This window comes from Aptenodytes patagonicus, chromosome 9, assembly GCF_965638725.1.
Source record: "Aptenodytes patagonicus chromosome 9, bAptPat1.pri.cur, whole genome shotgun sequence".
Taxonomy (NCBI): Eukaryota; Metazoa; Chordata; class Aves; order Sphenisciformes; family Spheniscidae; genus Aptenodytes; species Aptenodytes patagonicus.
The window spans coordinates 12578460-12601223 of record NC_134957.1 but is presented as its reverse complement, the minus strand read 5'-3'; the positions used below and the strand labels follow the sequence as shown (position 1 = coordinate 12601223).

Here is a 22764-nt window from a genome sequence, read left to right as displayed (position 1 = left end):
GCACCCTGCAAACCGCCCCTGGGGAGCGCTCACGTGGGGAAAAGCTCCAGTTGTGTCAGTCATCATTTCTAGGCATTTTTAAAAAGAAATCCCTTTGGGGCAGAGACTCTGTTTTCATTCAGAGCTGCACGTGATGGGACATGTGCCTCTGCTCTAGTTTGTGAGTGCCATTGTTGTTGTAGGTTAATTATTGTTAGTAATTAATCATCACCACTCACAAAAAGGCTTTTCCCTGCTGGTTAGGAGTCACACAGAGCATTAACAGCTTTTTTCCCCTGCAAACACAGCTCCAGTTTGGCCCAGGAACTCCTCTGGCCCTGGCAGCTGCCTCGGAGTCTGGCAGACCCCTGGAGGGTGGTTGAGGGGAGTCTGGGTTGTCCTGGCTGGTGACTTTTTTTTTTTTAAATATAATTTAAATCCAGCTAGCTAAAATATCTCCATGCTCATGCAAAGCTCTGCACAGGGTCTCCTAGACTAAGTCTTGTTGACTTTTTCCTTCTTTTAATGAGTTTTTGATGCAGTGAGGCAGCTGGAACAAATCTGGTGATATGTCCAGTGGTAACACATCAGTTTTCAAAGATGTAGCTGAAAAAAACTAATACCTGTAGTCATTGTTTTTGCTATACTTAAAAAAAAAAATAAAAGAGAAGGAAGGTGGTGTCAGGATGTTTCTCCTAGGGCCAACCCAGGGAAGGCGAGACCCTGGGAGACCTGCTGGCCTTGGGGTCACGCAGAGGTGGGCACAGCCATGAGCCATCTCTCCTGGCAGGAGCCACTTCCAGCATTGGCCTCTCCACAGCACTTTAGGGTTGTGTTTTTTTCTCGCAGATCCAACTGCCAGATCCTAAAATGGGTCAGGCATATGGGATCATGGCATGAGCAAATTTGTCTGGTTCAAGTTTATAAGGAACTCAGTTGCCTTTTTATCTTTTTTTTTTTTCCAACTCAAACCACATCCCAAATATAAATTATGGGAACCAGGCGCTTCCTGGTGCCTGCAGCTGCTCAGCAAAATTGACTTTTTCATCAGTGCTGCTGCTCATAGCGCAAACCTGGCAGCTGAGCACCAGACCCAGTTGGAGCCCTGCTTTTCGATTCAACAAAAGTTCAGCCAACTTGGAGCATTTCAGACTCAGCGAATTATTTTCTGACAAAAATGTTGGTTTATCGGGAAATTTCCGGCTGGCTCTAATTGGGACAGCTGTTAAGGCGGCAGTTTTCACAAGAACTAAAAGTTGCTTTCAGATGAGTACAGCTCTTAAAACGGCTGCTGCTTTGATAGCTGCTCATTGCCTTTCTCGTCTGTTTATTGAGTTTAGTATCTCCCTGCAAGCTTAAAAAAAATCCACTTTGCCTGTCTCATCTTTCTCTTCTCTTTACCAAATATTATCTTCTGCCCCTCCTCCTCCTTCAAGGAGACTCTGTCAGTTCGAATCTGACCCTAAATTTGAGCTTTGCAAAAATTAACATGTATAGCATTTCTGATTAAGAGAATTTCTCTTCCCCCTCCACAAGCTTCCCAGGGTTCACAAACACTGTTGAAAAGTCAAAGCAAACATTTGCCTTGTTGCTTTAACATGGGAGATCCTGCCAAGAAAATTAACAGGGCCTATCCCCACAAAGGGAACAAACTCATCGAATTCTGATGGTGGTACTGAGAGACATGCAGCTTGCTAGCTTTCTGTAATGACTTGTTTTTTAATTTAATTGTTTTTCCTTTCTAATCCCACATACATTTTTGCCACCAAAATAAGGAAGTTGAATAAAACATATGAAAGTTCCTAAATAGCTCATACAGTCCCAGAGTCTATGAGCTGGAAATTTTATATTCTTAGGCAGCTGGGAGCTGTAAGGGCTTGACGGAAGCCCTTGATAAAAAAATGTTATGAGTCTTCCTCTGATCTGCTGGGAATTCTCACCAAACTCGCCTTGCTCCCCGCATGGCAATGGGAAGACCTGGAGCTCCAGAAGCCCCTGGCATGTCCTGGCTTTGTAGTTCTTGCAGGAAGGACAAGAGCAGAGATGCACCGTCCCTGGCTATAGCCCAATAGTCCAGGGTGGTGGCAGCTGCTCTTGCTTGGGGACAGCACAGTGTCCCTGTCTGAGCTGGGGATGTGCTGCTGCTGGGCTTCCCACAGGAACAGGGCCAGGCTGTCTGCCCCCCCTGCTCTGCCCTCGGCCATCTCACTGCTTATGGGTCTTAATTTCTGCTGGAGTTCTACCACCGGCGATCGCTATTTCTCTCACAAAGCTGGCCCCGTGCCAGATACCTGATCGCTGCTGAGTTGTTTGAACAAAACTGGCTGAGTGTTGCTTGAACATCCCCTTCATGCCAGCTCTAGCTGTGCACGCCAAGTGTGCGCACAGGGCTGGGGCTGCAGCGAGAGCGGCTCTCCAGGGAATACACATTGCAGATATGGAAATTGCTCTGGAGCAGAGTGAAGAATGGATTAAATTTGGTTCAGATTGAATCAAAACATCTTTTTTTTTTTTTTTAATATGGCTTTCCAGTGAAACAGGAAAAATGAAAAAAATTCATCTTGTCATCTTAGTTTTTGTTCAAACCAAAACAGTGGTCCTTTTTCTACCCTTTTTATTTAAAGAAATTTGAGTTTTAAATGAACAATGGTGTGCTGAAGTGGAAAAACGTGAAGCATTTAATTTAGAAAATGGATCGATGAAACATTTTGGCATTCTTAAGCAGAAATTTTATTTCAAAACAGGTTGAAAAAAGTGCTTTGATTGCAGCTGTTTTTTCTTGGATTGTGGTTTTGTTTGGTTTTCTTCTTGCTTAAACTTATTGCTGAATTCTGCCTAAATTTACCAATTGTTTAGATGCCTCAGGACTCTGTTGTGCACCAGGTTTGCTGTTGATTTAAAATTAAAAATCTTTGACTGCAGATCACGCATATACAAGGAGCTAATAGGACACCCCTGACTTTTGGGTCCTGATGTGCAGTTTTCTGCAGCTTGCGCTGGGAATGGCTACCTGACAGCAGTGCATCCTGTAATCCCCCTATAGGCAATGCCCTGTGGAGTGTAGCGTTGCTCCTATTCATAAATAGGCTGCTAGAAAACCGTACAATGCCAGTGCTGTCCCTCTGGGGTCTGTGCTAGTGCCTCTGCTGCTGCACAGCCCATTCTCACGGGAAAAGAGCCCAGCAGCCTCCCTGCAGTCCCCAGCTCTCCCCGGCTGGGAGGCCCTTCTGCAGGACTCTGGGACCTACAGAATACATACAGTGCCTTGCACCCAGCTGTCGACCAGAGTCCTACCCCTGGGTGGCAGAGGGAAGGAATTTAAATAAAGAGGAGCGAAGTTTATATTTAGAGCCGGAGGATGCTCCTTCATCAGATTACGCCAGTTTTAAGTAGGTCAGGCAGAAGACCTAAGATATCCAAGTCCCCTTCAAAGGCATCCGTCTGTCACTTATTATTCCAGGCATTTCCCTTTTGCTCTGCCTTCCTTTCACAGCCCCGGCCCTTTGTCGCTGCTTCTGGGCTGTGCTGGCTCTTGCCATGTTTCCCAACACACGCTCCTTTCATTGCCTTTCCCGGCCCTCATCCCCCCCCGGCTCTGGTACAGCAGTGGGGACAGCAGTGGCCTCAGCCGTGTCATTAATCCAGGGGGTGCTCAAGGCCACCGTTTTGGGGTGCAGCCCAGCAGCTGGAGGCCAGGGGGTTGGCTGCGTGTGTGGGGCACTCCTCACAGCACCATGTCCCCCCATCTCTGGGTTTTTAACCTGAACACAAATGGTTTTAGGTGAAAGCAAGCAACGATAGCAATGAAAACATCCAAAATGCAAAAGAATTCCCCAAACCTCCCCGTTTAACCCTTTTATTCTGGAAAAATAATGGTCTGCCCTGATCAGCCTGAGACTGCCTGCCTGCTCTCCCCAGCAGCATCGGCATCCAGGCATCCTTTCCAGCCAGTTTCCCCTGTAATCAATCCTAATAATAAAGGCTCTGGACATGTACAGGACCCTTCCTGTGCATTCCCAGGCTGCCTCGCAAACAAATGCACAGCGAGGAGGAGAACGGCTTACGGGGTCTTGTCGCACGGCTCTGAAATGCAACCCTGTCACCTTCATTACCCAGAAAGACTTAAATCCCCTCTCCTTCAGCATGGGTAGGTCTGACACGGGTGAGGGAATAAGCATGGAGCAGACCCCCAGGCTGATCCTCCAGCAAAGCATTTCAGTGTACATTAAGTCATTTTTTCCCAGCTGACTGGGGTTATTCAAGTGTTCCTGATTACGGGCTTTGTAGGGTCGCGGCAGGGATCTCGCACCTGGGAGGAGCGGGGCTTTGCCACTGATGGGAAGGAGCCTGCAGGCAGGCTGGGCAGGTTAACAGTGCCTTGTGCACTTAACTGACTTAACTGACCCTCCGAACGGGTCCGGCGCAGGCTATGCCAGGGCCAGGGATGCTCCAGACCCTTCTGTCGGCTGCAGTGACACGTTCCCATGCCAAAATCACCAGCAAGTAATACCCACTTGTCTTTACCGAGCCATTTTCTTCACTTACTCTCAGCCTATTACATTTTTCAACTTTCGGTGGAATTTTTATTTTTTTTTTAACTCAAGGCCTCCTTCAAGCTGATCACAAGGGAACGCTGAGTGCTTGTTTTTTAATATTCTGACAGGTGCTATTTTGCTATTTGCTTGTGATGATTCAGGACATTTGCATCTCTTTGTCCTTAATTAAAAAGCACTTCACCCTTGCTGCAGGGCTATGGCAGATTTCTCTTGATCTCTTCATTTTGGGGGACTTTTAATCAACATATCCACTCTACTGGTGCGGGTGCATTTCTGACAGGGGGGTGAAGCTTAGCGCAGCGTGGAGAGCTGTGTGGGTGTAATTGTGACTTGCTCTTTTCTTTTTTTTTGGGGGGGGGGGGCACGGAATTTGACTGCTGTTGAAAGGCATTTTCTAACAGCCTCCTAGAAGACAGGAGTCCCCTGTCCACCAAACACATGGGCAATGATAAAGGCAAAATTTGCTGCAAAGCCTGAAGCTGGCAGAGCTGCCTGGGGAGTTGATGCTTTGCCTCCCCGCCGCAGGCTCTAGCAAAGAGCCTGCAGACAGACTGCCCCCACTTTGCGGGACCCCCATTAGATCCCGCCCTGCTTGCTCAGACACGATCTGGTTCAGCTTATTGACATCTCTGCACCGCAACCCCTTCTGCGAACACCCCGGGGCTGGGCATGTCCCTCTGCAGTGTGTGGCACAAAAGTGCATTTGGAGTATGCCAGGGATGATCCCTGGTCTCTTCCACACACACACACTTTTTGCAGTGAGGTGAAAGGGCAGCACCTTTCACAGCAGGACCTTATTTAATGGCAACATGTGTTGCCTTGGGCTGTCAGGGAGGCTAAAAGTACCTGTGACCTGAGGAAGGGATTCAGCAGCAGCTTGGTGAGCAGTGACAAGTACATAGTCTGGAAGCAGCTTCCACTGCAGGAACCTCACAGGTCTCAGGGGAGGATACAAGGAGAGGGGAGACCCCTCCATGCGTGTCCCTTGTGTGAGGGTGAGAGGGTGTTGGCACAGGGCTGTCTGCAGGGATGCTGCAAGGCAATAGGATGCGGGAGGGGTGAGGCAGCCCCAGGCAGGGTGGTGGGAGCAAGGTGCTGCGCTGCCCTGGCTCCTTGCCCTGAAAGCCTGGGATGAGGGGCAGCAAATACCCTGCCTGGACATAGGCAGAGGCCGTCTGCCCAAGGCAACTCCTTCCATTCCCCCAGAACAGGTTGTTTCTTTGCAGCTCTCTCCACCTGGCTGGATCCCGCTCGCAGGTGGGGCAGTGGGGAGGGACCGCAGACCTGCCTGGGGGGTCTCACCCAGGGAAAAGCATCCAGCCCCTCATGTGCTGCTGCTCCGGCTGGTTGCCAGCCCGGTGGGGAAAAGGGAACTGGGCTTTGCCTCGGGGACCTGAGCCTGCCAGGCAGCAGTGACCCCAGGGATGGGGTCCCGGGGAAAGGGTCAAGCCCTGGGTGCTGAGATCCTGTAACTGCTTTCTGATATTCCAGCCTTAACTCTTCTGTCTCCTCCCACAAAATACCTGACTAAAAAACAACTCCAGCAAGGCTCCCGCTGCTGTTCTCAGTGTTTGTCTGTTCTGCTTTTCCAGGCCAGGGCGTGCAGGCTTGTGGGAGCCTTTGAAGATTATTTCTTTTCAGTTTTCTGAAGAGACTTCAGTCTCCTCTTGAATCTTTTTATTTTACCTCCTTTCAACACATTGGCCCAATTTCTCTGAGACTTAACAGCAACAAACAAGATTAAGATTGGAGATTAGTGAGTATTACGAGAAGATCTCTCATTCCTGACATGCTGGCAATTACCAGATCCTAGTGCCAGCATCTCTCTTTTGGAGGGGTGCTGTGTGTGCAGCCATTTCTGCTCCGATGACTTTGGGAGCGCGGACGCTGGAGGGCACCGAGCGCGAAAGCCGTGGTTCACAGTGTCGGCCTCTTTGCACTTCAGCTGGCACTGATTTCTTTCGGCAACCGGAGGGGCTGGGATGGAGGCGGAGGAAACTGAGGGTGAGGGGAACAGTGGATGCTGGACACTGTGGCACTGGCTGCGTTGGCTGGACAGGGTCTGGATTTCCACGCGATGAGGTGTGAGGACTATTCAGTTGGAAATTAAAATCCCGAAGGGGGGGGGTACCTGAGTGGGGCTCACCGTGCCCGGCAGCCACAGCAGCACAGCCCGAGCTCATGTGCGGCGCAGGGTTGATCTAGGTCAGTGTTTCATGGGAGATCCTGGAGCTGAGGAAGAGAGCAGTGCTGGCATTTCTCCATGTACTCTTGTGGGCACGGGCTGAGGAGCATCACAGATGCTCACAAGGGTGTGGAGGTGGAAAGGGTGCAAATGGCAGTGCCAGCAGTAGAGAGCAGCTGGCTGCTGGATGGAGTCTGGACTGGGAGAGCAGCCCTGCTCTGCCATGGACTTGGGGGGAACCCTGGTGGCATGACCATGGGGGGCTCTCAGGGCTGCCATGGGGGCCAGCTCTCCTGCTGTCCCCCACATGGGCCAAGAGGAGATGGAAGGAGAGGCGGTCCCATTGCTTCCCCCCATCTGGGAGTGGGTAATAGCAGCACAGAGGATGCTCTCTTCCCCCTGAATGAATGATGCTTTGAGCCAGGGGTGGAAGAGGGGCTGCCAAGCTGCTCCAGGCGAGGAGCAGGTGCTGCCCCTGCCCTGAGCAGGCGTGTGCTGGGGAGCCCACATGCCGTATGGTGAAAGTGCATCAAGGTGTGCCAAGCCCATTATCAGCTGGTCACCCCCCCCGGTGAGCTCTTGCTAATGCAGCCCTGTTGGGGTGGCACTGTGGACCGCAGTGCCACAGTCCCAAGCACTGCCTCTCTAAAACACAACAAAAACCAGCCCCAACAAAATGTGTCCCCTGAGTTCAGGCACTTGAGCGAGAAGGGCATTTCCCTCTTGCTGGGGGAGGCACCAGAGCTTCACAGGGGAGGAAAATAAAGAGGCCCTGAAAATGCCTAGTAGCTCCCAAGAAGGAAAGAGGTGTGAGAATATGGGTCCACTGCAGGCATCTGTCCTGGGGCTTCAGAGTCAGTCCCATAACAGACAGCAAAGAAACACAGCTTGTGTGATCAAGGTACCCAGATCACCTGGTACCTCCCACAGGAGGGACTGCATTCTGCCTCAGCTCTGGGAGGAAAGCTTCTTTCACTGGTTTCTCTGCTTGCCAACTGCCCTGCATTATCCTCAGGCTGACAAAATGTCAAACTGCCTGGCAAACCACAGATCTGGGGCAAGAGGAAAAGCAGAGTGCAGGACCCAGACCAGCTGGTGGAAATGGTTGTAATTGCAAGAGCTAAACACAGCCACAGATGAGCAGTTAACATTATTTACTGGTGTATAAACATTCCCAAGCCAGTGTAGAGAGAAGTCATTGAAATGCCCGCATCTCTGGATAGAAGTGCCTATGGGTATTAACAATAAAGGCAACTGTGCCTCCCTCTCTCACTCTCTTAAAATCCTGCCAGGGGTGCCAGTGGGTGGTGATGTGCCACCAACTGTGCCTTCAGAGCTGCAGTACGGAAAGGGTCAGGCAGGGTTACTGCTGGCCAGGTCCATCCATGGGTTTTGGCCGTGAGCACCGTCTTCTGCATGTGTAGGCTCTGCTCTGAATCCCAGTGTGTCCTCTGGAGAGCCCCAAGCCCAGGTTTTTCCCAGGTATTGAGCAACCCTGGGAGGAATCACTGTGTGAAATAAGTTTGCATCCCAATGACAGTTTTTGTTGCCTCCATGACCTTCCTGGCTCCTTTTTCCCTACCCTGAACTATTGTGGCACAGGTTGACAAGGAGCTAGTGTGTCTCCATCCAGAGGCAGATGCATTTCTACAGTGAAGAGAAGTAGCTGCTCCTGCTCCTGCAGCTGCATGTCCCCAAAATTTGTGTCAGCAGTTGCACAGTATTTAAAATATGGATGTACTACCTGGGAGTTATTCTGGGGGCAAGAGGCCAAACTACCAGCGCATCGTCCTGTACTGGACGTGCGACATCAGATATACGGATGGCATAGCTGCAAATTCCATTTGAAAAAGTATTGAAACACCTGGTGCTCAATTTGCTGAGATTTTTCCCTTTTTTGTCAAATGCTGCCAATTCTCTTCCCCTCCCCACCCTTTCCTTTGTACGTTTTCTCTTTTCATGTATTGATCCCTAGGAGGAATGTAACGTGTTAAGCCCTGAGCTGGGGAGAGCGCCAGAAAAGCAGAACCATAAAAGCGCAGGAAATGGCATCTTTCCCATCCTCAGGACAACAGCGAGAACCGTTCTGACACCCAGTATCAGATCACCTATCAGTTTGGTGATCTCTTCCCACTAAGCAACTAATTTTGAAGAGGGACTGTCCACAGTGGAAGGGATGTGGAGACTCCTTCAGGCCCGGCCTGACGTAGCAGCAGAGGATGAAAGTAAAGTTCTCGCTCCCATCAACGCTCTTGTCACCCTCTGGGACAGCTTGCACCAGCTCTTGCTATGGCCTGGGCTGTCCTCCCACATCCTTCATTCTCCTTGGAAAACGTTCACATCACATTTGTTCAGGCTCCAAACACATTTTTTTAATCTGTCAGCACTGCAAGTTCACTCCAGCACCTAAAAACCAAACTGTGTCCTGTCTGCTTCATATATCATCGCTGTCCATAATAGTGGGAAGCCAGAGCCCAGCTGGAGCAGTTATTGATGTCGTGTGAGCCCAGATGCAGCATCTGCTGCTGTGCCCGGTCTGCCTGGTGAGCCTGAAAAAGACAAAACCTCGGCTATGTTGAACAAATGCCCTGGTAGAGTAAACAAATGTTTCTACCATGCAGGACATGCCCCAACTCAGAGAAAAGGGTTGAGGCTTATACAGGGTTTTTAATCCTCCAAGTTTTCCAAAGGGACCCTGTAACCAGCTGCTCCTCAGCTAACCTTCACTGCTCTCGTCCCAGGCGTGTCAGCATACTCAGCCTCATGGATGCTGCTGTAGGAAACTCGCAGCCTGACCAGCCTCTGCCTTCTGCCAGAGCCCGCAGCTCTGGGCACAGGAAGGAGATCCATGGGAAACCTCGGCGTGGGAACCTGCGTTGCTCCTGGAGGATGCACTGGCTGCTGTTACCTACAGCACAAGCCCCAGTTTGTTACCAGGAGGAGAGTGAGCATCAAGGACAGTGGCTCTAACTGTGCTCTGCCCTCAGACAGATGACGTGGAGCAGTGACGGGAGGAGGGGAAGGCAAATTCACCTCTATGCAGCCCTTCAGAGCTGTCTTGCTGCATGGCCTTGGCAGTGGCTGCCTGCAAACACCCTGGCAGCTCCTTGTCCTGGTGTCCCCAGCTCTGCCAGCAGTGCTCTCAAGCCTGAGCTGATCCTGCAGAGCCCTGTGGCATCTGTCTCTGCCCGGGGTCCTCCAGTCCCACTGTGGGTCACCTTGCTCCTCCACCCTTGAAAGATACCTGTCTGAGGAGGATTTTGCAAATGCTAAGAGCCTCAGTTTTCTCAGAAACAAGCTCCTAAGCACCTTGGGTTAATATTTTTCTCCAGCTGTATCTATTTTCCCTCAGTACAGCACTTCTGCCACAGCCCAGAAGAGCAGTCTCCTTGGAGAGAGACACTCCTTGGAGAGAGACACTCCTTGTCTTTGGCATTGCCTGAGGCAAGGAGTGACCAGCCCCTTGCACAAGGAAGAGGAGGGCAGAGCATTGCCTCCTGCCTTCACCTGCTGCTCCAGCCTGCAGTCATAAACACTACCCACCAACGCAGGAGCAGGCAGCACAGATTTCATGACTGACACTGCAAAGGAGCTTTTGAGAGAGCACAATGGGATTCAGAAAGGGTTGCAGATGTGCCCAGACTCATACAGGACTCTGGCTATAGGGCAGCTCCCTCTGAAAGCACTGCCAACCTTGCAAAGTTTGGGATCCTGGGCCAGGGCTAGAATTGTCTCCTTGTCTCCCAGGGCTAAATCCTGCAGTGAGGACTGCATGATCAAACCCTCATTTACTATGGCAGCATGGCCCCCAGGCTCTGTGCTCATAAGGACTCTGTAAATAATAGGTTTTATTAGTTTTCCAGTTAAACTGAAATACCAGAAGGGACAAAAAGCATCTTGAATAAAACATTTCATGTCCTGTTTAAGTTTGGAGAATCCCAAGACAGTACACCTCAAAACAAATGTCTCTTCAAAGTGGAAAATAGGGGCTGTTTCCTCCCAAAACATTGGTGCAGGACATTTTGTCCTTCTCAGGATTTGGACTGAGGGTGTTTTTTCCTGGTCAAAATCATTCACCATGAATTTGAAATGGGTTTCTCCCAGGCTGAGCCTGTGCTGTTGATAAATAAGGTGTTTGCTTGAAAAGCAGCGCTCTCCTCTTGCTCTCCTACACCATTGATATGCTTCATTCTTATCCTTGCTCCAAGTAAAAGACTCAGTACCAGTTACAACAAGAAACCACTGTAGGTGAAGGAGAAGACCAGGGAGGAGAGCTGCTCAGACACTCTCGATACATACAACTGCCTGGAAGGTGTCCCCAAAACAGCATCATAACGGATGTTGTGATTCCCTAACACTGCACAGACCACCTCCAGCTCTCCAAGCACCAGTCTTCCCCAGATCTCTCAGTTCTCAGGTGGCAGAAGGGGTGGTCAAAAGAAATCAGTCCCAAGAATTTCCTCACATACCACTTCACATCCTGCGTCTTGAGGGGGAGCTGAGAGCACATATATGAACCCCTGGATTTTCTGTGATCTGTTCATGACCAGCATCCTCAACAGCTACGTCCTCCCTGTGGCTGCTCTTGAACCTTTCCCAACTTTGGCTTCATCTGGATCCCTGAAGAACTTCTGGGGCAATCCAGTGGCTTGCTTTGAAGCTTAAAGGGCTCTTTTCACCTTCACAGCTGCTTTGATATTCATTATTTACTCTTTTGACATGTGCTTCCTGTAAAATCTGCCATCCCAGAGCTGGCTTCTTTGCATGCAGTAAAGGAAACATAATCTGCAGCTGCTTCGCTACAGGGAAATGCCATCTCGGAGCTGCGATGCCTGCAGCTGGTTCCTATGGCTTTGAGGCTGCTCAGATCTCATGCTTGAGGGCTCAAGGTGATCACTGCAAGAATCAGCAAGGGAGAGCCTGTGTAGTAAGAGCCTTGAAAAATCACCCAGGTGTGCTGCTGTTATTTACCGCTTGCAGTCCTGTAGCACTCCTAGTCCCCACTGGGACTGGTCCTGGCTATTAAGCACTGAACATGCCTAGGGAACAGGTATCTCCCTATCCTGCCGAGCTGAGCAAATGAGACAGTGGTTACCGGCACGCTGCAGATGGAGACCAGAGAAGTGATTTGCCCATGCTCATGTGGGGAAGGCTGTGACAGGGCCAGGACTGAGAGAGTCAGTTGTCCGTGGTCCCACTCCAGTACCAGGGATGGTCCCACTCCAGTCCCGAGGGGTGGCACCAAATCCCCATTTGTCATCAGTGTTACCAGATCCTCTGGGAGATGCAGGACCAGGCCCCTCTGGGGATGGGCTCCTGCAACTCACGGCTGTAAACAGATGATGAAGGACAATTATTGGTACCTCATGTAGCTGTAACAATGTTGGTTCAGAGCAACTGTCACCCAAAACTCGCCAAGAAGGAATCTGTTATTCCTGTTTACAAGTCGGATGCCAGCAGTGAAAAGAAATGCCCAAGTGCAGCTTGGCAAACCGTGAGAGCAGAGAGCAACAGCCTGAAAACCCGCAGCCCACCCGTGACCCCTGTCTGTCCCGCAGCTCCTTCCCACACACCCTCCCGGCTTTTTTTGCAGGACAGCAGCCTCAACAGGTGGGAAAGGACCCTCTCCCGGCTGCATCTCCCTTGCAGCTCAGCCCAGCGGGGACTGACGCCTTGCATATTTTAACAATAATTACCCACCTTTTTTTTTTTTTTAGGAAAAAAAACCAACTGTTGTGCATTTAAAAAAAAAAAAGCTACTAAGACAAATCAAGCGCCTCGTTACGCAAAGGGGGAGCGAGAGATCCTTACACCAGCTGACGGTGCTCGCTCTCCGGCAGCGCGGCGGCAGGCAGATGCGCGGGTTTGACTCTGCCGCGCGCCCCTCCCCGCTGGCGCTCAGCCCTCGGGGGGGTGTGGGGGGAGCCAGCCCCTGCGCGGGGAGGTAGGACCCTGCGCCGAGCCCCTCCCCGCCGCGGAGTCGGAGAAGAGATGCCCAACTTTCCCCTTCCTCCCCGGCGGCGCGGAGCGGTGCGCGGAGCGCGGAGCCGGGCGGGCGGCGGCGGGGCTGGAGCGCGGCGCAGCGGGCAGCGGGGGGGCCCCGCCGCCGCCCCCGCCCCGGCCCCGCGCTGAGACCCGCCGGGGCGGGCGCACCGCCGCCGCCGCCCCCCCGGGGCCGGTCCTCGCCTCGCCGAGATGCCCGGGACGGTGCTGCTGCTCTGCCTGGCCCTCGGGCCGGTCCTGCGCGCCAGGTGAGCCCCCCCGCGGGCCGGGACGCCCCCTCTCCGCCTCAGTTTACCCGTCGGGGCAATGGGAGGGGAGGGGGCTGGAGTCGCAGCATGTCTTCCCACGCCCCCCCACCCCGGCTTCAGCGGGGGTTTGGGAACCTCTGTGCCCCCAGCGGTTCCTTCCAGCCGGCGCCGAGGCAGGATCAGGTCTGGTCGCGGCAGCACCATGCAAGTGCCTGCATGTCCTTTGCACCCCGGATCCCCTCTTTGCATGCCGGGAATCAAGAGGACATCCCGTTTTCCACCCAGCCCTCACCTCGCTGGCTGAATCTTGCCGGGGGCTGAGCCCCTTCTGGGGGTGCCCAGAGCAGGAGCAGAGGGAGCTCGGTATCTCCTGGGGGCTCCATCCGTCACCGGGGCATTTCCATGCGGAGTCGGGCTGGGTGCGAAGGAGCTTTCTTCCCTGCACTCCATCCTCTGGCACCCCGAAAGCCCCTGCAGGGCTTGCAGCCTGGCAGGAGGAGCGCAGCGCGGGCTCCTGCCTTGCTCTACAGGTTGGCTCCAGGTCCCAGCTCTGGGTGCCGGCTGGGAGCCCGATGCCAGCCCAATGCCACCAGCATGCTGGGTGAGGAGGCGTGGGGCTGGCAGATTACTGTTCTCTCCCAGGGCCAGCAGTTCGTAGCGCTTTTCTGTAGACAGCGATGAAAGGCCCCCCACACAAGGGGTTTTCAAGTTTCTTTTCCACCTTTTTTTTTTTTTTTTTTACAATTCCTAGTCCTGCTGGTGAGTTTAATGGCTAGCTAGGGGAAAGAACATGTTGTCAGCAGATTGTTGCCCCCAGGGCTCGGGGGAAGAGGGATTTTACTGGCTGAAGCTAATTGGCAGAATAAGCTGCCTTAAAGCTGATCAAATCCCATTACAAATGCAGTCAGGGACAGGGAGCATGAATCCTGCTACTAATGGTCTGCTCTGCCAAGGCTTCCTGACCTCAGGTGCGGGCAGAAAGTCCATCCCTGCTGCAGTCCTCTGGGGCTCGGCCTTCCCGGGGTCTAGGCAGCGAGAGCTGCCCCATGGCTCATGCCCTGACACCCAGCCTCTCACCAGCATGCTGGTGCCGGAGGGCATTTAAGGGCCAAGATGGGGGTCCATGGTGGTCCCGGTTCCTATGCCTCACCATCCCTGCAGTGCACTGCCACGAGCACTGCATTTTGAGAGGATGAGTCGTAAGCTGCAAGATCACATGGAGGAGCAGTTAAGTCATGTATTCACATGCCCTTGAGCATGTGAAAGCTAGCTATGGCCAGCCCCGTAGCTGGCCCAGCTTCCCTTCTGCCCAGTCCTTCATGTCTACCTCTTCCCTGAGTCCCGCTTTGCCAGGAGCAGTGTCTGTGCATGTTGGGGGGTGTGATGCAGCGGGAGAGGAAGCCTGTGGGAGAAGAAGGAGAAAAGGAGCAAGTTATATCAGGGTCTTACTGTGCATTCACTGCATTTTTCCTGGCTGCAGCTTGCAGGGGGTGAATTTCGCCAGCCCCACACTTGATGGTGGGTGCTGGGGTGAGGAGCCCAGTTCAGGTGCCGCATGTGTGCGAGCTCTTCTCCCAGCACAAGCTGCAAGACCTGTCCCCTGGCACTGGAGGGGGCTGGATGCTTTGTGCCGGATGACTCAGCACTCCCCAGGGGGTCCCCCCACTGCAGAGCCTAATTCACCAGCGTTTCCCAGGGCACTGCCTCGGCTGGGACCAAGGCACCCAACTCTGAGCCCTGACGGCAGGATCCCTGCACAGCATCGCACCACCGGAAAGCTGAGCTTGACGGATGGTTGAAACTGTGTAGACTTGGCCACTGGGGCTTCGTGGAGCGTGCCCACAAAGGAGAGGTACAAAGACATGTGAAACGGGTAGGGTACAGTTTAGTGAGCCCCTTGTCCTTAAATCCTCTGCCTGCTTCTAATTTAGAGTAATTTGCCTGAATGTCCCTGTGCCTACAACCCTTGGAGGCATTGGGATGGGTGGCTAGAAGGACACATTAGCATGTGGTAATTAGGATTGACCACAGTGTTTTTCAACCAAAGGAAATGTTGTTCTTGCATTTTGTTGCTGTCTGTTCCTCATGAGCAGGGGAGGCTTTGAGCTGTGTTTACAGAGGGGCTGGACAATCACAGCCCTGGTACCAGCATCTGCTCCAGAACGTTCCTGCCTCAGGACTAGGGATGGCTGGGAGGGTGTGTGTCACCTCCCCAGCTGGTGCAGGTCTCAGTACAAAATTTTACTGGTCTCAGACTTCGTTAACACACCAGGTTGCAAATAGTAGTGGGTATGCATTCCGGTCAAGCACCATCGGCTGTCCTACCAGGCAAGGAGCAGAAGTGGCTTCGAGGGCTCATGGCACATGTTGCTCTTCCCCTCCTCCAGCCAAATGAAACTTTGTCAGACAGCTTGGGCACTGGGAGAGGGAGCCAGCCACCAGCTCTTCAGGTGGCTTTTACTTTGATCATCAGTGTGCTTGGAAACCTCAGCAAAACAGGTGTCTGCTTGAGTAAAACAGAATTAGGGAGGCCAGGCAGAGCACTGTCCTGCTGTAATGCCAAGGGTTGCCCGAGGAGGGTTGTCCAACCCCATCCATATATGTGAGCGCATCTGAAAGGACACCTCCCTGCCGTGCAGGCCTCCTGCTCTGGGCACCAGCGGGAGCTGCCATGGCCCTGACCACATGTGTCAGACCAGGGATTTCCTCGCAATGTCCCCAGCTCTGCCCTGCCATTATCCCCCCTGCCCAACCCCTGCCCACGCTCGCAGCTGCATCCCAGCCCCGGCTGAGCGCACAAGTGCTGTGAGGTGGATGTTTTGACATTTCGACAAGTGGAGGTGAGGAAATGTGGCTCTGCCTTTCCTCCTGGCTGCACGGAGACATATGAGAACTGGTTGTCCCCTGTCACTGAACCAGTCACTTTGTGTGAGGAGACGGAGCCGCCAGGCCAGCAAGTATTCACAGCGCGTTGGGGATCGCTGCAGGTTTGCAGTGTGACATTTCCATTAGCAGTTGTGGGGGGGACATGCACATGTCACCTTAATTCCTCTTCTCTGCAATAGCTCTTGGATTCTTCCCTTCTTGATTTGAAGTGGTGCCACTCAGAAGAGACTGGGGAGGAGGCAGGGGCTTGCATAGGGTGGCATGAGAGTCACACTCCTAACCAGCAAGAGCTGGTGTGGGTCTGTGTGTGCACAGACACCTAGCAAAAGCATATTTTCTCCAGCAAAAGCTGGCTTGCTTATGCTAAGATGGCTTAGTATGGTTTAGTAGTCCAGGATTAGCTGCATTAGCAAAAAGCATATTTTTGGTAGTGTCACTGCATCTGTAATAAGGATGTAACTCCCTGAACATGCTACCCCAAGCCTTAGGGTGTTAATCAACGACACTAAATGGGGGGAAGCCAGAAGGCTGAGGTCAGAGTAACCAGTCTGGTTTTGTTCGGCCCTGGAGGGATGTTTCGGACTCTACTGTGGCCTTATGGCTTGCAGGAACTGGATTTTGGCAGGGCAGTGGGACATGCAGAGTTCAGTGCTGGCAGGTGACCTGTCTTGGGCTGACTTCAAGTAGGGTCAAGGGAACACTGAGATAAGGTTTCAGTGTAGCTGTTCCCACTCTGCTAGAAGCAGCCTGCATCACCCAAAACGCTGGCAGCAAGGGAAAGCAGTGAGGATTTCTTTCTCCTGCCCTGGGCTGGGCTGTGGGCAGAGACACGTGTCCCTCTTTGTGCCCCACAACAGTGGGGCCAGCCCCAGATTTCGGCTCTTGCCAGCTTTCGGGTGGGTGCAGTAGTGGTCCCCTGTGCCTCCTGCAGCTGCTGGATGCCGTGGAGCTGTCTGTTCGGCTGCATTTCGAAGGCACGCCACAGCACGACAGCCAGGCGAGCCCACGCTGCTGCTGCTCAGATAGGGAAGTGCATCCTGACAGCATTGCTTAAGACTCCTTAAGCATCCTTAGAAAGTGCAGTGCAATCAGACAGGAAACAAGCTGATGTGCCAATACCTAACATGTGGCGGCAGGCAGCCAGCTGCATGCAGCCCAGCCCTTGTTGGGAGACCCATTCCAGTGCCTGAAAGCTGGGCAGATGCAAAGAGTTTTAAAGTGATTGTGAAAGCAAGTTTTATCTGGGGTTTTAAAAGAGGAGCATCTGATAAATTGACTGCAACATGTCAATTTAATGCTTTTTTTCCCCCTTCAAGTACCTTTGCCAGGCTCTGCCTCCCCAGGCACTGAAGAGAGATGTGTATCGGTGGTGCCTGATTGCACCTCAGAGCTGCGAGGCTCCAGCTGGGAGTTGTCAACACAGTGGCAGCTCCTGCTGCGAGACCCTTTCTGGCGCTGGAGCAGGTGACACACTGACATGGCAGACGTTGAGGGGGGTGTGCCAGGTGTGGGATTGCTCGGCATCCTCTCTCACATATGGCTGTGTCGTTCCTGGGACAATCTTGTGAATGAGCTGCCCAGAGCAGCAGCAGGTGGTTAGAATTTCCCAGCTGACCATGTGGACCTAATTTAATTAGAGGGTTTAGGAAAACTCCTTTAGGAAAAGGGAGAGGTGCAAAAGGTTTAGAGAGGGCAGATTTGAAAGGCAGTGGGAGAAGCTGTTGCTTAGTGGATAATGCCCAAAGGAGGATGCAAGCTTTCCTCACCTGGCTTGGAACTGGAAGATCAGGAAAATGGAGCATCCTTAAATGGGAGCTCACACCAAAGGCTGGGGAGGAAGGGTTGGTGAGTACAGGGAATGGGTTGTGGCAGGTCTTGGCCTGAGGGCAGCGAGGTTTGCATAAGGCTTTAATTTCCCAGGATTTGTGCAGGGCAGATGGCTGGGTTCCTGGCAAGCCAGATGTGCATGCTGCCTGCTTGGTAGTTTTAGGACCTCTTTTCTCTGAAATGCTTTTATTGTAAATACCTTGCTTCCCAAAAATGCTGTTTGGTCACTGTTGTCTTCCTCAGAGGAAGCCCACTTCAGATACAAGCAGCAGGCAGAACAGCTGAGGTATTTGGGGTTAACAGGCAGCTCCAGGAGCAGGAGCTGCTGGCAGCAGAGGAGGGCCAGGAGCGGGATGGGCAGGAACAGGGCAGGGGAGGGCAGGGACTGGCTCCCACACTTTGGGGATGAGCAGCATGTCTCCAAAGGGGCTGGGGAGGATGTGGAGTACCCCATGCCTGCTAGTCCTGACTGCTGGTAGCAAGGCCCCTGCATGTCTGGTGACCCTGAAGTGAGCAAAGGTGCCAGGTGAGTTGTGTCATCTTAACAGCGTGGCTGAGAGGAGATCCCTGAGCTCCTTATGTTCCGCCTTTTAGCAGCGCTGCATCCTCCTCCTTTAGTATCTCTTGAAACCCAGCTGTGCCCCTGCTCCCACAGAGCGCCAGATAGATGCCACAGCAATGTCTCTCTCCTTTTGTCTCTCTGCTCCAGGTGCGAGAGCACAGAGGAATATGATTATGATTACCTCAGCATCAATAAAACCTGGGTCCTCACCCCCAAGGCACAGGAGACTGATGCCACACAGATCCTCAACGCACTGCTGAAGAACTATGACAACAAGCTGAGGCCTGACATTGGCAGTAAGTGTCCCCTGAAGCTCCCTGTGGCCACGGGTGGTGACCTGGCCTGGCTGTGATCTGTGTTTTCCATGCTTTTGTGGCTGCTGTAGTTGGTATTTTTGGCGAGGTGGAGCCATGCTGATCCCAGATGCTCCCCTGGTCCTCAGTCCTTCACAAATGATCCTAGCCCTAGCTCATCTGTACCTATTTTATTTTCTTTACAGTCAAGCCCACGTTTATTGATGTGGATATCTATGTGAACAGCATCGGGCCGGTGTCTGTCATCCAGATGGTGAGTGGTGTTGTTGCTGCAGGGTTGCGGTATCACCACAACTGAGAGCATGGGAGGTAGCTGGCCCAGTGCTGCTGGCAGGTTGTGTCATGCTGGCTAGACATGGTGTGAAGGTGGTGTTGTCATGAGAAGAGGTGGATTTGTTTCCCTTCCCTGGGAAGAGGTGCTCTGACCCACTGACAGCTGGAGTTAGAAAGGCTTGACAGCCATCCCTGGTTAGGAGCAAGGTCCTCAAGTGCCCTTGGTGAGTTCAGCAACCCTAACATGCTCACGAGCTCAGGGAGAAGGATGATGATGCTCTTTGCTCTCCACTGGCAATGTTGACAGACACCTCTGGCTGGTGGCTTTGCCCTCTCCTGCCTGGGAAGCATGTGGGCACCAGGATGCTTGGGGCAAGTTGCACCACTGTGGCTGAGCCAGTGCAGTGGTGGCTGGGAGGGGGAGCAGCGCGCTTCCCAGGAGGGCTGAAATAGGTACCTGGAGATGGTTTCCACAGAAATGGTCTGATGGTGTGAAACTTAGGTGCCCAGGCCTGGCCTGCAGTGCTGGGGAGGGGCAGGCAGGGTGCCTCAGGTCTGATGGCTCTTCTTCAGTACGTAGCACCTTGGATTGATGCCACCATGACTGCAATGGTTTCTGCTCATGGCTCAGGACCCTGCTGTACCAGGAGCTGCAGAAACACTCAACAGAGATGCTCTTTGGTCTGAAGAGCCTCCAGGGCATGCACTGGAGAGCAACTGTTGGTTACTTATTTTTCACAGGAAGCTTCCATTATTATTTTCGCCTGTGAAGTCATTTTTACCTCTTTCCTGACGTCATTTTTACCTCTTTTCTGACTGCTGTCAGGTTTTGAAAGACTTCTTTGGTCTTCTGGTCAGTGGGGTGGAGAGGACAAAGGAGAAGTACAGCCAGGACAATTTGGCTTTTCTTGTCTCTCTCAATGCAAAACAGAGCAGAAACAAAACCAGGCTCCTTAAACCAAAAAAAGAAAGTTCCCAGGATGGTCATGTTATTTTTAGTTTCCCAAGTAAAAAATTTCCACTGAACAAACCCCTCTGGGGATGGAGGAATGGCATTGTAGTTGTAGTACCACTTTCACTCCAAAAAGCATTTTGAAGCAGCCCTTCTGACCGGTCACTGCTGAGCATGTGCCTCCGAGCAGCACCTGCTCACAAGCCACCAGATGGGCACCTGGCTGGGCACTTGCTTGCACGATGAGGGCACCATCAGGATGCCCAGCAGGGACGGCCTCAAGGCAAAAAATTTCCTTTCATTGTTTCTGTGGGCCCAGTCTCCAGGAAGAGAACCACAGCCCAAGCTATGTGGATGTCATCTCTGGCTGCCAGCAGATACTGCAAGCTCCTCCATCCCATGTGGGTGTGTGGACATGAAGCCACAGCGACGTAAGAGCAGCAGTGCAGGGGGAAGGGTGCAGGGGCTGGGTGTACTCACCTCCCTGGCCACAGCTGTGCCTGGAGGTAGAGCATGAGAGTCATGTTATTATAGGTGGCTGTCCCATCTGCTTTGCACTGCCCAAGGGTATGCCAAGAAAACCACGCAAAACCACAGTGCACATCCTCATTCCTTCTCTTTCCCTCTCATCCATTTACTTTACCCCTTTCCACCCCTGTTGGAAGCTCTGCTCTCCTCCCTGTTGCAGGAGCACTGCATAGCCATGCAGGTGGTAGCAGCAGAGTGCCTTATAAAATCCAGTCTTGCATCCAGAGTTCATCTCTTCTCTTAAACGGAGATACCAGGCACTACTGCTAGTCTGGTTTCCTAAGAAACACAGCTTATGCCATGGTGATGGGTATGTGAGAACATACGTACATCCATCCCAGTCTTTCAGTATTTTAGATCCACTGGGCTAATAACAACCATATATGGCTGCAGGTATAGGAGCTTCAGGCATACTCAGCATCTCCAGTATTTTTGTGAAAACAGGATGCAAGGCAGTGCATCCCTACCGAGGGGAAAAACTGCTGTGTGAACTCAACCCTTACTAGACACCAGAGAATCATATGGGAGAGTGCTGCTGAAGACAGCCCTGACTGTTCCTAGAGCAGCTCAACCCATGTGTTTAGCTCTTTTAAGAGTCAGCAGAAGCTTTTACGCTTCATGAAGTGGGGCTCCACAACTGCACAGGATCCCAGGGGGTCTCAGTGTACTTAATGCAAGCCAGGAGTGTGAAGGCAAGACTGGCACTTGGAATTGCCTACATCTGCAGAGCTCTGCTGGGGAAGCTGCTGCCACAGGGCAGGTACTCATCTGCAGCTTTCCCACGTGAGGAAGGCATTGCCATTTGTGGGAATGGCATGTCAAGGAGCTGCTCAGGCAGGGGAGGAAACCACTCGGTGTAGAGACAGTTGTGGGATTTTTGTGGTGTCAGTCACAACTGGCTGCACTGTCTCTCCAAAGTGCCGAGATGCTACAAGTCCAGGGCTCCCTGCTGGGTCCCAACAGACACCAGTGATCTGAAGACACTTCCATATGAGTCCCCAAGTAGACTCTCTATGGACATGCCCCCTTCCCTGTCCCCTTAGGTAACTTCCTAGGCTTGAAACTGTGATTCCCTTGAGCTTTAAAACCCTTCTTCCTGAGATGCTGGGCTGATATTAAAGGTACTGAGGACAGCTAGACCCAGGTCTCATAGCCTTGGATGGCAGCTTTCTGCCATCTGTACTCTGAATACCTCCCCCTGCTCATGAGAGAGGCTGCATCCTGCTGTAGTGTCTCCTGAAGCAAGAGAAAAGGGCTGTGACAAAACTGCTACAGTGTCACCTCTGGACTTGGCTGCTTCACCCGCTTGTTTTGTGATTGTTTGCTTTTCCATGCTGATGCAATGAATTAAGTCATTCTGTGGGTCGTGCCAGCCACTGGCAGGCTGGCATCAAACGTATGATACAGGTTGTCTTTGCTGGGGACATGTCATTCCCACTTTGTCCCTTTTTATATAGCTTCTCCCAACCTGAGAAGCTCTGCCTTCTCCCAGCTGTCAGGCCCATCCCACATGTCTGATCTTTCCCTTTTCCCCATATGTAAACTGAGGAAATGCACACTTCCGAGGGAAGGAAACCAGAATTTGACTCGGGGCTAGATCTCCCCTGAGCCCATGGTGAGACTTCTCTCTACCACAGGTACAGAGCCTTGTGTAGCCTGGAAGGTCCACTGGAGGGGAAATGTCTCATTGATCTCTTTTAGGTGCATTGCGATGACAGTGTCTTATATAAGTATTTCTCTTTCACATAGCCAGGCTACATAGAAGATAAAAACCTAGTTCTGCTTTTAAGAAATATAGCAGCATTTCTGTGGCTATTAGCTTGGACCAGCATGGTCTGTGCATCTGAAGCTGAAGGCTATAGGATGGCCTGACATGCTGGTGGAATAGAAGGCTCCAACTTAAGCAATGTAGTTTGAATACTGGTGTCCTGTGATCTTCTGCTTACCCCTCAAAGGGTTAACTACTCACCGCTGCCTGCAGCTTGGTGATGCTCTGTCAGGGCTTGGAAGCTGGCCTTGCGTAGCCGCTGCTCAACCTCCAAATGATAAATCATGTCAGGATACAAAACTCATTCTGGTTCTTAAAAATGAATAGGTGATTTGAAAATGCCCTGGGCTGGGTGTGAATTCTGCATCCCCCTTATCAATCACTTGTCATGAATAACATTAACATTCAGGAGTCAGCAGAAGACGGGCAGGTTTGGAGGGGGAAGAAACATAAAGTGATTTCCTGGTATCTTTTGTAGACCAGAATGGCAGTCTTGTTTCCCATTTAGGTAGTTGAGCAAATTTTACATTCTCTCCACCCTGGGGAAAGGACCCTCTGTGCTCTGCCAGCCAAAATGTGGCAGTAACCAGAAATAAAGCTCAGAGATGGTTAAATGATAGGAAGTGCGATGGGGTTTGGTTGAAAGAGGATGAGCTGAGAGGGAAAAGGGTGCGGAAAAGTGG

At 52.1% G+C, this 22764-nt stretch overlaps 1 protein-coding gene across 1 annotated transcript in view; it reads left to right on the top strand.

The window, feature by feature from the left end:
- Window positions 1–12880: 12880 nt before the first annotated feature.
- LOC143164523 (gamma-aminobutyric acid receptor subunit gamma-4) overlaps window positions 12881–22764 on the top strand; it is a 43733-nt gene continuing 33849 nt past the window's right edge. Inside the window, exons 1-3 of the mRNA XM_076347205.1 lie at window positions 12881–12971; window positions 18394–18542; window positions 18746–18813. Of these exons, the coding sequence (XP_076203320.1) occupies window positions 12916–12971; window positions 18394–18542; window positions 18746–18813 (273 nt within the window). The 5' untranslated portion in view covers window positions 12881–12915. The remainder of the gene's footprint in view (window positions 12972–18393; window positions 18543–18745; window positions 18814–22764) is intronic.